The sequence below is a fragment of the Rhodnius prolixus genome, unplaced genomic scaffold (assembly GCF_049639745.1).
Source record: "Rhodnius prolixus isolate KJV_2025 unplaced genomic scaffold, Rpr scaffold_4, whole genome shotgun sequence".
NCBI classification, from domain to species: domain Eukaryota; kingdom Metazoa; phylum Arthropoda; class Insecta; order Hemiptera; family Reduviidae; genus Rhodnius; species Rhodnius prolixus.
The window spans coordinates 4,247,494-4,265,027 of NW_027411614.1; the positions used below are offsets into that span (position 1 = coordinate 4,247,494).

General features: G+C 34.7%; 1 protein-coding gene across 5 annotated transcripts in view; it reads right to left on the reverse strand.

The window, feature by feature from the left end:
- Window positions 1-17,534, reverse strand: part of spir (spire type actin nucleation factor) — a 252,872-nt gene that overhangs the window by 169,152 nt on the left and 66,186 nt on the right. For all 5 annotated transcript variants that reach the window (XM_074131878.1, XM_074131881.1, XM_074131880.1 and 2 more), the window contains exon 3: window positions 4,764-4,795. In XM_074131878.1, the coding sequence (XP_073987979.1) occupies window positions 4,764-4,795 (32 nt within the window). The remainder of the gene's footprint in view (window positions 1-4,763; window positions 4,796-17,534) is intronic.

Genomic DNA, 17,534 nt, shown 5'->3' on the forward strand with positions numbered 1-17,534 from the left:
CAGCTGGGGTAAACAAATCTCTCAATTGGTCGTATATATTTTTTTTAATTATTAACCCGTTGCCGCAAATGTCGGCTATAGCCGTCCGATCTTTGTTGATATTTAGGCAAACGACGTCTATAGCCGTCGTGCACATTTTAATTAAAAGTACAGCGTTAGTACGAAGTGTACTAACGCATACACTTGTTAATTATTGAATTAGTAAAGCAAATGCTGTATAGTCGTCACGACGGTCATAGCCGTCATTTGCTCTGGAAAGAGAAAAAATGACATGATGAGCAAATGACGGTTATAGCCGTCGAGAGGTTTTTTGGAAAAACCGTGGCCAAATGTGATAATTTTTTACTTCCAAACATACAACTTACACTTGATTCCATCTGGCAGTCATAAACAATTGAGAAAAAAAAATTGTGTTTCTGAGCACGATCATCAAATTAAAAGTGTGCGGCAACGGGTTAAGTTTTTAATCGGAAACATCTATACTGAGCGGAGATCTGGGTTCGAAACTAGCTGCCAGCTCTTAGATTTTCTCTCCCTAGGCGTTTTTTTAATTTTTCTTCTTTCAGCTTCGGTAATGAACAGTCGGTAACAAGAAAACGCAGTCATTAATTGAATTTTCGCTGGTAGTTATGCAAACCTAACTATGCGGGTAGTAAAACAACTTTAATTCCAACAAAAGAACAAAATTTTTAACGATTAAAATTACAAAGTTAAAATTTACTAAAGTGTAATCCAAATAAGAGGGTCGTTTGAAAAGTCCGAGCAAAGTCAGAGAGATAGCACTACTGGCGCGTATCAAGGTTATATTTAGTTAGTAGCATCTCTTGGAAGAACACACACCAAGTTTCAGCCAGATCGGTCTATTTCTTTGTGTTTGGCATTCGTTTGAATCGAGGAAGTCGAGTGATTTTCAAAAAATGGACGAAAAAGAATTTTGTGTGTTGATTAAAACACTACTTTATGAAAGGCAAAACGCCTCAGGAGACTAAAGAGAAGCTTGATAAACATTATGGTGGCATTCGATTAGAACAGTTTATAAGTGGTTTCAAAATTTTCGGAGTGGCCATATGGGCACAAGTGACGCTGAACGTTCTGGACGCCCTGTTGAGGTTACTACTCCAGAAATCATTGATATGGTGATGGATAACAGAAGAGTGAAGGTGCGTGAGATTGCTAGTGCTGTGGGCATCTCGAATCAACGGGTACATAATATTTTGCATCAACATTTGGACATGACAAAGCTATCCGCAAGATGGGTGCCGCGATTGCTCACGCTTGACCAAAAACGAAATCGTGTGAAGTGTTGCAAGGACGGTTTGCAGCTGTTCCAGAAGAATCCGCAGGACTTTAAGCGTCGTTTCGTCACTGTGGATGAAACATGGATACATCACTACACTCCTGAGACCAAAGAACAATCTAAACAATGGGTTACCAAGGGGGAATCTGCGCCAAAAAAGGCGAAGACCGTTCCTTCGGCCGGAATGATTATGGCGACTGTCTTTTGGGATTCGCAAGGAATAATCCTCATCGAATTCTGAAATTCATTGATTGGAATAGGAAAGGAAACCATGAAAGGAAAAAAAAAATCTATTCTTCTATGTTAGAGGCATGGATACTCAAAGAACGGGTTTTAAAGAAGCTGCTAGACATGGAAATGAATTTGTGGAGGTGAATTTTGGCATCTCTCCAGCAAGTTATAAAAAGAATGATAATATAGAACAATAGTTGGTGCCCAGAAACTTAAGACTGCCGCGGATTTGACATATCAAGAGTATGGGGAGATGGCCTCATTCAAGTTAAGCTGCTTGGGAAACGAGGGCGGCCATGAAGATGGTGGGTGGAGGATGTAATGGAGAATGTGGCGGCCAGAGGACTGAGAAGATGAAAACGATAGACAGCACATGGAGTCAATGCGTTGTAAGAGAGAGAGAGTCGCAAGAGTGTTCACACTAGTTTTGAAAAGATCTTTTCCGCACAGAATCTCTTCTGGTTCGTAATATGGCACTGAAACAAATCAGTAGGGTTCAATGAAATCTGTGAATTAGCCTAACTTTTAAACTGCCGTTAAGAACTTTAAGCATTAAAATTAATCCGCTACGGAATATGTTTAAGTTTTCAGTTAACATACGTAGTTTAGATTGTCTGGAGATGCTTTTATTTATTCCAGAATATTATTTTATTTTTTTTGTGAATGATGTCACAGAAATTACACTAATTGCTTTAAATAATAGGATGTTCGTAAGTAAAAAAAAATCTTTAATTTAACCAGCTCAGACATGCAAAAACAATTAGTTCAACTAAGGCGCCACGATAGCCGAGCGGTTATAGACTAGACCCGCAAAGCTAACATGTATTGCGGTACAAGGCTCAAATTCACGGTCTAGGCGTTGGATTTTATTTAGTGGTTAATATGAGAATAAGTAAAGTGTGTTTGCTAGTCGCCTCCGTTGGCGACAATTGTTATTGTATTATTGTAGACTATTTTCTTTTACATTACTTATTTCTTATTTTAAACTTGGACTGCGGCCATTAAACTATGGGTGCAGACTAGGTCTCAGGAGTGGTGGCTTGCCACCACAGGGCAGAGACAGGCGAAGGAGTTCATTAAGGGCTATTCGCCAAAGCTGATTGCAAATTTAATCCGTCAAAGCCGTGGGGCTATAAGGATAATTGTAGGCCTATTAACCGGCCACTCCAGGCTCAGCAAACATATGCATCGCATGGGCCTGGCAGATGATAGCCTTTGTAGGTTCTGTCAGGAAGAGGAGGAAACGGCACTGCACGTGTTGTGTCAGTGTGAGGGGCTTGTTTGGCTAAGGATGTTACTTCTCGGGGAAGGAAAAAAACCAAGGCCCGAGAGCTTTACCCAAGAGCCACTCTCCAGAATTAAGAGTCTGAGTAAAAGGATAGGTCTGGAGAGCGAGCTCTAGAGTAGGGGAGCCACAATAGATCCAAAGGGGTCGCAGAGGCGTAGGCCTTGAGGCCGCCCTATTAGAATTTTATTTTTTTGTGAATGATGTCGCAAAAATTCTTATTGTTATTGTATTATTGTATTTTCTTTTACATTACTTATTTCTTATTTTAAATATTGTTTATTGATGATAGAGCAGTTTATAATAATATTACGGTATAAATCATACATAGATTATGCCTTCAAAGCTCTATCAATAATTAATTTTAGGCACATTACGGAGGTCTTAATTTGAATCAAACATCAAATACGTTTAGTATATTTAATAAATTAAAATATATAATAGAATTTTTTAGCCCGTTGCTTAAATATTACATGAAAATAAAATTTAAATGAAATAATGTCAATGATCTAAAAAAATATATTATTTTTTAAAGATTCATTTAAGAATGCTGATCAGACTGCTTTCTTACGCAACAGTGTTCTTGATCCTAAAAGAGTACCGGTAATTCGGTTTGTCGCTAAAGAACAGTGTTAGAAAAAATTTACTACGAGTAATATACATAAAATAAAACATCATTCATAAGTTTCAAATAATGAATATAGTTGGTTGACTAAAAGGATAATTCAAATAATGCATTTTCTATTAGAATAATTTGTTTTTAATCATTATTTGAATGAAAAAATTTAGGGGCACCCACATTCTCTTGTACTTAAAAACGCTAAAACCCCTGAATTGTACACCATGAAGTGGCACTTCTGCCGTCCGTGGGCGAATATAGGCTTATATTTGTGTGTATGATAATGAGCTAGGGTTGGAATATAGGGCCAAAAATCCTGGGAAACCCGCAGGTTATCTAGAAGGTTACTAAAGGGCAGGACAACAAAAGGATTCGTAATGGCTACATAATGTATCAGAAGTGTATGGGCAAATATAGACGTATATTTGTGTGTATGATAAGCTAGGGTTGGCCTACGGGTTTTTGAAACCCAATTTAATGCCAAGATCCCTGAAGAAGCGGCTAGTCTACACTGTCATTACGAAATGCTCCTAAGGGAATATTTCTCAGAAGATAAGGTCGATTCCCAATAAATACCTAAGAAAAAGGGAAGATTAAACCTTTTCAACTCCAAAAAAATCTGCCTTAAAAAGCCTGTTCCAGAGAAAATTTTGCATTTAGATCTAAGTGTGTGCATTGAGCAAATCGAGTTTATTAAAAAAAAAAAATATTTTCAAAGAAAATTCTTTAAAAATAAACAGGAATCAGGATACTAAATATCAAATTTCTGCAAACTTCCTGCAATTTTCCGTTTTTGAATTATGTTGCTCCGCAACATTCACCGAGAGTTTCACACCAATTTTTTTTCTGACTTGAGAGGGCCACAAAATGGCTACTTCCGGTAAAAAATTCGACAGTCAAAAGTTTGGCTAAACCGCAATTCTGCATTCATTTGCTGATTTAATAACAAATATGAAGGACATTCCATGAATATATGCGTGTTAAATTTTAATTTGCCAGTAATTAAAAATAATAGCATGAGAGGGGAGGGATTAGCTACGAGGTTAGCATACTGGACTCCCACGCGGAGGTCCCGGGTTCGAATCCAGCTGCTGACCCTTAGATTTTTTCTTCCTAGGAGCTTCTTACAGCTCACTGTCCGGTGATGGACAGTGTTGTTTGTAACGAGAGAACACTGTCCGGAGGCCGGCAGTGCACTGAAAAAAGCTCCGGGCGCCAATAACCTTTAGATGTTGACGCGCCTTAAATCATAATAAAAAAAAAAAAAAAAAAAAAAAAAAAAAAAAAAAAAAAAAATAGCATGAGACAAAAACATTTTTTGTTTTACTCACTTCTTGTTCTGAAGGTCCAACTCTGATCTCATCTGTAACAAACAAAGTTAAAATTGGATAAGTTCAGTTAATTTCTGTATTAAATATTAAAAAGCTAAGTTAACTTTTTTTATATACAATTAATTCTTAAAAGCTCTGAACTCATAAAATAAAATTACGCAATCCGTAAAATGAATTGATTTTCATCCAAAATGCTTTTTAGATTTGAAAGTATTACCAAGGTAAAACACTTTGGTATTATTATTTTTTTGGAGGCTGCGTGTTTATTTTCTATTTATTTTTGTGATGAAATATCGTATATTACGTATATTTATTGTGACGTGTTTAGTAAGTACGTAAGATACAATCGTTTCAAGTTGGAGCCATTTAACTACTTCCGGAAATAGTTATTCAGTGTTACATTTATTTATTAATTTCAATAAATTACTGAAAAAATAAGAAATAAAAAGAAAATTATAGAGTTACGTCATGGAGTACAGTACGATTAACAGAAGCAGTAATATTTCCACACTCCAGCAATAATTCATTGGAAAAAAAGCCGAACAAACAAAATAGAACAACAATCCCTGTGTGAAAGAAAGTCTAAACTGAATAATCCCGACTAAACTACCAGCAAGTTCTCTGTTTTTGAGTTACTCTGTCCAAATACTCGATCGGACAGGCGCTCAAAAAATGCTGACTAATTGGTACAAAACTTTGGACCCAGGGCAACCTTAAATCGGATATTTCCGGTGAAAATTTTCTATAACGAACATTTGACACGATCGTAGTACTTCCGCTCTCTTGGCTATTGTAGTTAGAGGACGTTATTTACAACATTAAGTAAATAACTTGTAGCAAAATGTTTCTTAGATTTTTATTGCAGTAATTTGACAGAAGAGGATTTTTCCTTCTAGAATTTACTGTCGAAGTTTATAATATCCGCGTATGCGTTCATGACTTTTCCTTTATTAATACCGTAAAAGATATAAAGGGATCTATTAACTATCTAAAATTAGCCCTTTAGGGGCAGTCGACCTCTTATGGGAAGGACCTTAAAATAAAGTTTAAAAAATGAAACAAAATAGCAAACAACTAAAAAATCGATTTCTCAGCATTTCTAAAGCGAGTGCTTTTTTGAAATTGAAAACACAATCGCGGATGAATGATTAAAATAACTGTTTAAATAACTATTAATGATTATACTACAAATAAAGCATTATGAATGAATTTATTTAGTACGTAAACGTATTGTTTTATGTTCAATTAACGAGTGGGATACCTAATTAATTGATTTATCCATTGTTCAATCATTCATAATTAAAATTTTAATTCATTAATTGCTAACATTTACGATACGGAAGCAATTACAATAAGGAAATTTACATGGGGATAGCTGATGGTTATGAGGTGGGCAGTAATTTATTCCATAAATAAATAGAAGTTTTGTTATAAAGTTTATTAAAATTAGCCTAGGAGCCATTTTTGAGGAAGTCTACTATCCATTGGATGTAAGGGTCACTTCCGGTAAAGAGACTTTATTGAAATTCGATTTTAGTAATATTTAACCCCCTTTAACAAGTATACAAGAGATACGCCCGTAGTTTACAGGAAAAAATGACACTTTCAGAGGGAATCTACCCATCCTGTTTCCCAAAAATACAATAACGGAAGCCATTATCCACTTAGAGGGTACATGAAAAACGTTGGGGTCTAGAATGTGCACTTCCGTAGGCGCAGATGGAGAAAACTCTGATAATACACCTTCCTAACTGACTTTGTTCCACTATTCAAGGAAAATTCAGGACAACATGTGTTGAAGGAGAGGGGCTCCAAAGAACCCTCTCGGATTATGGATTATTTATTCATTATCTTCGGGCTGGCCGGGGTGTTCTAGGGATTCGCCAGGCATCAGAAAGAGGGCATGAACGATCTTTGTGGTCGCAGGGCATAGTCGTATCCCTAAACCAAAAAAAAAAAAGGTATTAACGTTATTTAAATTTCGCGAATTGGTTGAACTTCCGGTATAAATAAGGATTCTCTTTCTTAAATGTTAATTTTTATTTAGTACGAAACATTTACTGCTATGAATTTTAAGGCCAGTAAATCCGGATGGCTAATTTAAGGCAATCGTTAGTTTCCCAACTTATATAAATTTAATTTAATTTATTGAAGGCTAGGGGTAAATTTATTCTATTGCTCCTAAAATAGAATTTAATTTCGTTTAATTAAAAAAGAATAAAGAATAATATCAAACAGTGGCTGTTAATATTTAATATAATTGAAGAAAATAAGAGATGAAAATCTTTATTAAGAAAAATAAAAAGAAAATAGAAAAAAATTAATAATTCCAGAAGGCAAGAAGGCAAGAAAGCGAGCAAAATATAAAAGTGGAAATGAAGTTCTTTTTTTGCTGTTAATGGTAATAAAATACAAATAAAGGATGACATCACAGGATATACACGCGAGAAGTATTTAAAGATAGTACGTATAAGGGAGGATGAGTTTGGCGCTAAAACAGGGCAAACGGGAGGGGGGAAGAAACCAACCGGGAGAAATTCAACCGCCCACCACGGCCTTGAGTATTGATCCGGATTGCCGCCAGTTCTTCCATTAGCACAACGGAGGCTACGCCACCAGCGGCAGCAGCATCGCTTACAGCGACAGCAGCATAGCGCTTCACAGAGCACAGGGAGAGAGAGGGAAAACCATTTGAAAATGGCGATGTCGTGAATTTTCTTGAGAAGAACAAAAGGCGTGGTTTTCCACAGTTCACTTGATCTTCAAAGAACCACCTGAGGAGGTCATATCACTTCTTCACCAGATAGCCCATTTAGTTTTGTCCTTACTCTAGCTTTGGAACTTTTTATAGTGTGTTGACTTCCTACTTTAACTGATAAGTGTGGCAATCACATCATATTTTCGATACTGACTTAGCTCTCACCGGAAATAATACTTGGAGATCATCTTAAATACATAAAAAAAAAAATTTAATGCATTTATTAACAAAATTTACTCTTGTATGCTTCTAAGCATACATCAAAATAGTATTTTAAGAAACTCAATTTTGGAGGGTGAGTGGAAGAAAGCTTAAACTTGAAATTGAGTTGGAATAGAGTTGCCGTTATTAAGTTACGAATTAATGTTCTAGCCCTAGAGACTCGCAAGACCCTGATTTAATGACTCAATTCAATTCCTTCATAATTGGCGCCTTAAATAAAGCATTTATTCGAAAAAAAACCGCCAAATTAAACAGCTGAAAACATTTTAACATACCTGTACTTTTCATTCTAATTATTTATTTTTAATACAGATAAAAATACAAGCATTTTTTTTTTATATATACATATATTAGATTATCTGACCTTGGACCGGTTCTGACCGGCTAGCATATGTTATTATATTTTTAGGACGAGCCGACCTTTCGGAACTTGCCCAAAGAGCAGACCGGCAACAGGTGACCCACTTTATTACCTTGATCTTGCACTATACCACCTTCCCATTCATTCTGAAATAACTTCCTTCCACAACCCCATAATTGGCTGACTTCTTTATAGTAGTACGTTCGCTGGAATCTTACTGTCATAAAGTTAATTTTTTTAGAATGTAGTTGGCATGGTTTTATTTAAATTTTTTTGTTGTTTGTGAATGATTTGTTTTTAAAAAAAGTAATATTAAAATTAAAATTTTTAAGTTAAATCGATTTGTAACAAAATGTAACCCCTATATATGTACACATAACACCAAAACGGCCCTTTAAAAGGACGTCTAGCCACTCATGTCCATAGATCAGCTCTCGATAATTTTTATTTGTTGAAAAATTATTTAAACGAGAGAAATTGAATTTCCAATTTAATAGGAAACTTCAGATAATTTACAGAAAAACAGTAATTTTTTATCTCAATGATTTCGAGGCGTAATTATATAAATATTCGTGTGGGAGCCTACAACAAAGAATAGCGTGACTGGGGAGCGGCAAACAAAGCAAAGCAAAGAAAAAATTGTGTTCGTAGTTTCAACTGTAAAAAGTGTAACAAAGTAGTCATGAAAAAGAGTATGATTTTACAAAAAAATGTGAGATTCAGATGTTGCAGAATAATATTTGAAGTCAGTGATCAGCGCACAGAATTTCCACGCGGTTATACCGTATTCGAATCCAACTATCCTCTTCTTAGGATCAGCTGAAGATAATTAAAACAACAAAAAAAAACAAAAACTGTAAATCATTTGAACTTTATCTACCATCTCTCAAATGGTTACTACTCATCTAAAATGCTTAGCGCTTACCAAATTGCAAGGGAACTCTATATTCCTTAAATACCTCCCCCTCGAAAATGCTTTAGCTCACACCAGCGGCTGTTTCAAAGGGGGGGAACTGACCTCGGAAAACTCGTAGAGGAGAGTTGCTTCGTGCTTCTTTCCCTATATTCAAATGTGCCCCCTTAAAACCCTCCATCGAGTCAAGCGGATGTAACGTGGGTTCTGATCAGCATTTCTGTCGAAAATTTTGCAATGAAATCTACGACTAGGTCCCACAAGTGTAAGGGAATTAGGGATAAAGGCACAACGGTAACCGAGCGGTTATAGGCTAGACCCGCAATACTAAGGTGTATTGTTGGTTAGTGGGTTCGATTCCCCCGGTCTTGGCTTTGGAATTTATTTAATGGTTAATATGAGAAATTTATAGTAAAGTATGTCAGGCGGTTATAGGCTAGACCCGCAATGCTAAGATGTATTGCTGGTTTAGTGGGTTCGATTCCCGGTGTATAGACATTGGATTTTATTTAAATATGTTTAATTTGTGAAATTTTGTAGTAAAGTACTTATGTTTAATAAGGTAGTTGGACGTAAAGTCCACCTGAAAAAATAGGCATTACTTTACTTAGAAGTGGAAGGAAGTGAAAAATAATTGTGTAATTATTTGTAATAATTTTAATGACTGCTCTGAACCACAAATATATTCAGACCATTTCTTAGTGCCTCAGGCGTTCCTTTGTAGTAAATAGTAAATGGTATTAGTAATTAGGATAATAAATCTTAGCAAAACATTTTTAATTAATTGATCCCATTAATTAATCGATTAAATAACAGGTAACGCTCTAATAAATCTTGAAATTCTCAAGTACAACGCACTTGTAATAAGAGTACGCAAAAAAAATGTTAGCCACCATTGGTACAACATACAATTAACCAAAATTAGTAATCAAGAAACAATGAGAGCATTTCGAATTGTAAAAACAAAAACATTTTCAAGTGTTGCGATATTAAGTGGGGGAGTAATTAGGAAATTACGTTTTTTTAATTTGGATTATTGGATAATCAAAAAGTAAAGCAATCGCCTATCTTTTTTTTCAGGCAGGGCTTTAAAGTCTAACTACCAATTTTGTAATCTGGTTCAAAAAAAAAAAAAAGGAACAGGTTTATTATTTGTTTTAAACAATCGGTTTAATCGACTTCTTGGTTATCGATTTTTTATTCTATTTATATGAAACAAATCTTATACGGAACATTCGTCGTTAGTTTTTTGGACTTCAGTTATCTACCAATTATATCCCCTCATAGTTGTCCTACGAAACATTATCCTGGGAACATTAATAACTTGGGTAGGTCTGAATGTACGCAATGAGTACACCAAGTGTAGTGAAAATTATTTGACTGTTTTTTTTTTTGGTGGGAGGGGGGAATCTCAAAACAAATAATCGAAGTAGATTATCAAATTTATATTTATAAAGTTTGAGCTTCCTTTGTTTAGGGATACAGGCCCCACGGTAGCCGAGCGGTTATAGGCTAGACCCGCAATGCTAAGATGTATTGTTGGTTTAGTGGGTTCGATTCCCCCGGTCTAGGCCTTGGATTTTATTTAATGGTTAATATGAGAAATTTATAGTAAAGTATGTTAGGCGGTTATAGGCTAGACCCGCAATGCTAAGATGTATTGTTGGTTTAGTGGATTCGATTCCTCAGTTCTAGAGCTTGGATTTTATTTAATGTTTATTATGTTTTATTTAATCTTTAAAGTCCATATCTCACTAACCATTTTCTTAGACTCGCAGGATCTTTAACTTAACTACTTCTTGGAAAAAAAAGTACTTCAAAAATGGAAAAAAAAAAAAATAAAGTTTTACTGACCCAACAATGTCTTGACTCCGTATCTTTGTAAAACTTTTTTTGAGAATTACATATTAAAATAAAAACAATGTACATATGAGTGTACATCAACTTTTCATGCTGATTTCGTATGCATACGATGCAAAGCAAAAGCATGACAGAGATGTAGAGCACAATTTAGTGAATACGCTTGTAAAATTATTGCAGTTTTACACGTTGCTCGTAAAAATAGCACATTTGTAAAAGTTACAGGTAAACATTTTCTCCACATTCTGAATAGAAACGACCCAGACAGTAGTAATACACGTAGTAAATAAAAATGGGTAGAAGGCCTGGGTGGAATTGAAGTAGTAAAACAAGGAAAATACTTTCTCGACAGATTTGGTAGTAAAGAACGAAGAAACAAACATCATATATTCCGTGCGCTTTCCCAACCATAACAATATCAAGCGTACTTTAAATTTTGTTTATTTATTTGTTGAACTTTTATCTAATAGTAAAATCAAAAATATTAATTTACAGTTACAAAAAAGAAAAAAATATATAGGTATATTATATATTCGTAGAATAAAATAAATATCCAAATTTCAAAGAAATTAAAAAAAAAAAGAAACAAAAAACCCCGTTTTTTTGTTTTTTTTAAAAAAGCGGTAATCTCGCTCACGCAAACACAATTATACCGGAAAGGAAGTGCCTCCAAAACAGGATGCTGAAGCTAAAAAACAAAAAAAAAAAACGTAAACCTGCTCTTCTACAAGCTTGACATCTCTGCAAGACAGATACACAAACTTACCAACTTCTCTACTCTTCCAGGGTGATCCTGGGTTGACGTACACTCGATCACAATTGGTTGTCTTACAAGTTAGCCAGTGTTGTTAAAAATAATTGCCATGTATTCTTTTACTTGTATAAAATTTAAACCCGTTTCTTAAATATATTGAGTTGAAGAAACATTAATAAAACTTTTATTACGTATTTCCTTTTTCCTTAGGTTTTAAAGATTATTTTTTTTATCCTTATTCAATATTCCGTTAGCTGAAGGACACAATTTCAAAATCTGGACCACTAATTTAGTTTCTAAATAATCAACCTTTAAAAAAAAGCCGTTTTATGCCTACAATTCAAAAGCCTACGCTTAAAACCCAAATTCTGTCTTTTTCTTCAAAATAAATAATCCCCAAAAAATAAAGTAAAGTAATTGCCTATTTTTTCAGACGGGCTTTACGTCCAACTACCAAATTAGGTAGACGTGGACGGAGGCGACTAGCAAACATACTCGTACTTTACTGTAAAAATTTTTTTATTAAACATTAAATAAAATGCAAGGCTTAGACCCCGGGAATCGAACCCACTAAACCAACAATACATCTTAGCATTGCGGGTCTAGCCTATAACCGACTAACATACTTTACTATAAATTTCTCATATTAACCATTAAATAAAATCCAAGGCCTAGACCGGGGGAATCGAACCCACTAAACCAACTATACATCTTAGCTTTGCGGGTCTAGCCTATAACCGCTCGGCTATCGTGGCGCCTAAATAATCCAACCGAGAAGTGACAATATCTTTTAGTAGATAGAAATTTCTATTCAATGAAACTCCTCCAGCAACTGCATAATATCAAAAGCATGTTTTTCTACCAAGAAAGTAGATGAAAATGCTTTATAAAATGCAACATTTCACTAACATGGTTAACAATTCTAAGTAATATGTACTGCACGATCCTCCTCCTCTCCCGCCAAAACTGTGTTAACTTCAATTTCTCTCCGAGTTAACTAAAAAATAAAAAAAAAATTCTCCACTTCACCGTCTACTTTTAGTTTCTCCATCAAATTCCTAGATGAAATGATTTGAACTTTAGAGTGTTCTTTAAAAAAGAGAAAAGAAAAGGTCCAACGTTTTTATTTTTAAAATAATAGTTCAAACGTACAACATAGCAAAAAGAACAAAGTAGAAGGTGAAGACGGAAATAAGTTTGTACTCGTCAAATCCATCATACTAACAGGCGAGAATAGCTTGTACGACCTCTTAACATTGGAACATTGTTGGCCTGTTAACCTCTATATAACCTCTCTAGCCATAGGCTAAAAGTGGAGGATGATCACGTTTCTGTATTATAATAAATACTATATATAAATATAATTCGCCTCGTTATTCTTATAAACCCCATTCTCGCTGATTTCTTTCTAGTAAAGGCATTCCTTTCAATCACTTATAACCTATTAATCCGCTCTTTAACCTCCAACCAGCCCCCCCAAATTCCGGAACTAACTTTTACTATAACATAAATTGTTCATTGTATCTAGACTTCATCACGATTGTTAGTGGTTATTAAACGATCATCATTAGATAAGGTTTTTAATGAGTTTATGACCTCTGATCTGATAGGAAATAGGTTTTGTCCAGTAATCGACTGGAGAAAAAATCCTGCAGAGCTCTTGGAACGTAGCGATACGTTTTTAATGTCTTCAGGTGATTTCTCATGAGTGGGTAAGAAGGTTGAATAATTGATACAAAAAGTCACTATAACTTGTTGAAACGGACAACCAAATAACCGCAAACTCTGCATACATATAGACAAATACTATTTCATATTTTTAACTGATCAATTTTTATCGATATCTACAGATTTAGCTTCGCGTGTATCATGTAAAACCTAGACTACTGTTTTGCAGAATTGTTTATCTATCCCGGGTTCATTAGTACCATTCAAATGATGGCTTCAGGTTAATAGTCTTAAATCGGTCTTATCTTTTATATACTTGCAGATTGGTCACAATTAACATTCTTTTTTAAATACAACATTTATGTTAATCAATATACCACGTGTGAAGGACAGTAGGGGAAATAGGTAGTAATTTTAGCGGTCACGAAGGAAATTATACATTAAAATAGTTTTTATTCTGCTTTTGTTCTTTTCTTACAAGGCTAATGATTTCCAAAAGAATGAGACAATCTCCTTCAAATTATATCATTTTCTCAAGTATTTAATTGATAAGTATGCAAACTAATACTAACATTATTAATTACAATAATTAGCTCAAGAATGTAATAATGTAATCATTTCCTAAACTGATAATCATGAGAACTAATCTACCTTGAATATATTTTTAAATTATTACATTATGTAAATAAATATTGTACGTAATCAAAAACAGAGTAAAGTACTTCTTTTTTTTTTGCTAGATAAAAGACGTCAAGCGATCAAGCCAAAATTTAGATAATTGAGATTTCCGGGCTCCGATAAAATGGATGATTAAATCTGTTTGTATGAACGGAATGAAGTATTGAACTTCAAAATAAAAGAGTACAAAAAGTTTTAATTCTTATTTTTGAACTTCCAATTGAGTCAGCAATTGTAGTACGATTCGGAAATATAAGTAAAGTTGAAATCTCTACATCAGACTAATTAATATAGCTCTGATTATGGATGTAAATCCAAAACCGGTTGAGAGATACAATAAAGTTGCCTATTACGTCGCTTAAAATCAAAGATATTCACATTTTCAATAGAAAAAGTTAGTTACAGTGAATAGGCAAACCATGCTGACATCCATGTATTGCATGTTTAATCTAACTCCAGTCCGAAGCCGGTTAGGGATACAACATTCGTGCTTCTAGGGATAAAATCAGCAATATTTGTTTTTTTTATCTTCAAAAGGAGACCCATGGACACTTAATGTGCCTGTCCAATAGTCAGACAGTTATTAAAATCAATTAACGCCTACTAAATCAACTCTAGGATTTTGTGTGGGATTATATTTAGTTCTTCTCTTGGAGTAGGTGGTTTCTAATAAGGGCATTTCAGGTACGTGGGCAATGAGTAGAAGGCGGACGATTTGACCCAGTAAAGTTCTAGATAATTCCTCTCTCTCTCTCTCTCTCTCTCTCTCTCTCTCTTAGACTCGATAACCATTTTTACAATAGGCTCAGGAGACTCTGTTGCAATCATACTACAAAATCTTGAATGCGCAGCGTATTCGAGACTTGTCTTTGCAAAAGTTAACTGTGGATCTGCTAAACCTGGGCTTAGAGGGTGCTTACTCCTTTGTGGACCGGCTAACCGACGACAGGCTTATAATTAGCTTGAAGGTTGACCGTCGAAAACTGTGACGAAAAAGTGTAATGTTGAAAAACATCTTACTTTGACAATTTCTTTCCTCTTTTGGAGGTAGAAGTTATAATTTCTGAATTTTTAATTAAAGTAAACAACTCATTCTCATTTTGAAAGTGCGAGTGTGTTTTCTTTCTCTTACATGCAACTTACGAGGTCTGTAAATTAAGTAATGAGACTGATTTTTTTTAAATTCTTTTTATTCAAAAAGAATTACAATTCTATATTATCACCTTCAAAACAACTTCCTTCTGAAGCCACACAGCGCTGGAGACGTTTCTTCCACTCCTCATAGCAGTGCTCGAACTCCGATACTGGAATTGCCTTCAGCTGGGTCGGTTACAGCCGTTTGAATGTTTTCTACTATCCAAAATGAGTTCCCTTGAGGTGATTTTTCAACTTCGGGAAGAGAAAAAAGTCACCATGACTCAAGTCAGGCGAATAAGGAGGCTGAGGAGCCACAGGGATGTTTTTACTGGCCAAAACCCAAAAAAAAAACAAGCGCCAGAGCATGGAGTAGCACAGTAGTACACTTCAACCTCTCCAAGGCTCCTTGTCACACAGCAATTTCAATAAACCAGTTTTTGGCCAGTAAAAAACATTCCTGTGGCTCCACAGCCTCCTTATTCGCCTGACTTGAGTCATTGTGACTTTTTTCTCTTCCTGAAGTTGAAAAATCACCTCGAGGGAACTCATTTTGGGACAGTCGAAAACATTCAAATGGCTGTAACCGACCAGCTGAAGGCTATTCCAGTATCGGAGTTCGAGCACTGCTGTGAGGAGTGGAAGAAACGTCTCCAGCGCTGTGGGGCTACAGAAGGAAGTTATTTTGAAGGTACAATTATATAGAATTGTAATTTTTTTTTGAATAAAATTTTTTTAAAGAATCAGTCTCATTACTCAATTTACAGAGCTCGAACTTTATGAAATTTTCTCGAAAAATCATTTTGCAAAAAACAAAAAATCGCTTAAAAAAACACAAAATTTTTCAGTAAAATGACACTTCCGTTTAACTGATGTCCTTTAAATTTGAAATTTTTACTAATCCACACATAACATTAATGATTCTTATTAGTATTATTAAGAAATGAGGCCGTACAATATACTTGAATGACCCTTTAGACGGAAACCCATCTCTCCCACCTCCCAGAATAGTCTTAAATCATTCCGTACTTCCTGTGCTTATAAAAGGAGAGAGTAAAAAAAAAAATTAATAATAATATTCAAGCTTGGATAATCTTACTTTTATATCAGGGGCAACTACTTGACTACTTCCGTTTGTTCTACATAACTGGACTAAAATTTTTGCCCGAAGACATTTGGTTATTTTTTATTTTTAATGGTCAATGTTGAACAGCCTCTACTTTATCCCGATCAAACACATGTACCATATTATAAGTGGGCATATAGCCAATATTCTCTCCCACGATTACAGTCTAAACCATTTTTGTTCTAATAATTTAGTTGGCCACTTATAAAGGTCAGATTAAAAATCTCTCTATCTCTCTCTTTGATTTCCCAAAAAATTCAAACGTATTTTTTGAGTCCCAAAAAAAAGAGATTTTTAATAATCACGAGATAAAAGTTAAAACCTATTGTCCTTAATTGATTTTTTTTTCTTTGTTTCAGAAGACATCAAAGTGCTGGATCTTCAAAACAAGTGGTGAGTCCAAAAAAATTAATTTCCAAATACTTGTAAAAATAATGTACTATTATTTACTGTTCATTATTTTTGGTGACTGAGTCATAGTTTCAATAGGATGAAAAATTAATGCCAGTTTCAGTCATTATAAACTTTATTATGCCGAGCTTTCGATCTAGGGACTAGGGTCATCTTCAGGGCTAATTTACAATATACTGTTTTACATCATTAGAGAGTTGGTGTGTCTTCTGTCTTGTCTGTTCATGGACTGAATGTATACTGGCATTATTTTTTCCATTCTATTGTACACATTCTATATTTATACGATTTATGTGTAATAAAAATATTGTATCAAAAGAAGAATCTTGGTAATATTAAGTATTTTCCTTTCGCCTTTCGATTGTCTCTTAAGTCTCGATATACTCGAGAAGTTTTTAAAGTAATCTGGTGCGCATGTATGCATTTATTGTTTTGTGAGGTCTGTTTCAATCCTACATCCTTTATTGGTCCTGAAATTTTGATATACTCTCTTCAATATGTTCTGCTTCTAATTAAGTAGGAGCAGACTTTCTTCTTTTTTTTTTTAGTATTAAGTATTATCGGTGTGTATAGCAATCGGGCGGGTGGTTACGAGCGTTGAGTTCAAATACTATTCACCAGATTGTATGGTTGCCAAAAAGCCTACACCATCGCGAGTCAGAGAGTCTATGGTGGCAACCCCTTAGTATTATCCCTTAGAGCAGGGGTTCCCAAACCTGGGGTGCTCGCACGATATTCCAGGGTGTGCGAGAAAAGTCCAGGTAAATAATAGGATATTATTATTATTCAAATATTTTTCATATTTTTATTTCTCATCAAGATATTCATTGAGCATTTGTTAGAAAAAATCTCATTTTTTTTTGTTTTATGAGTGTATATTTCACAT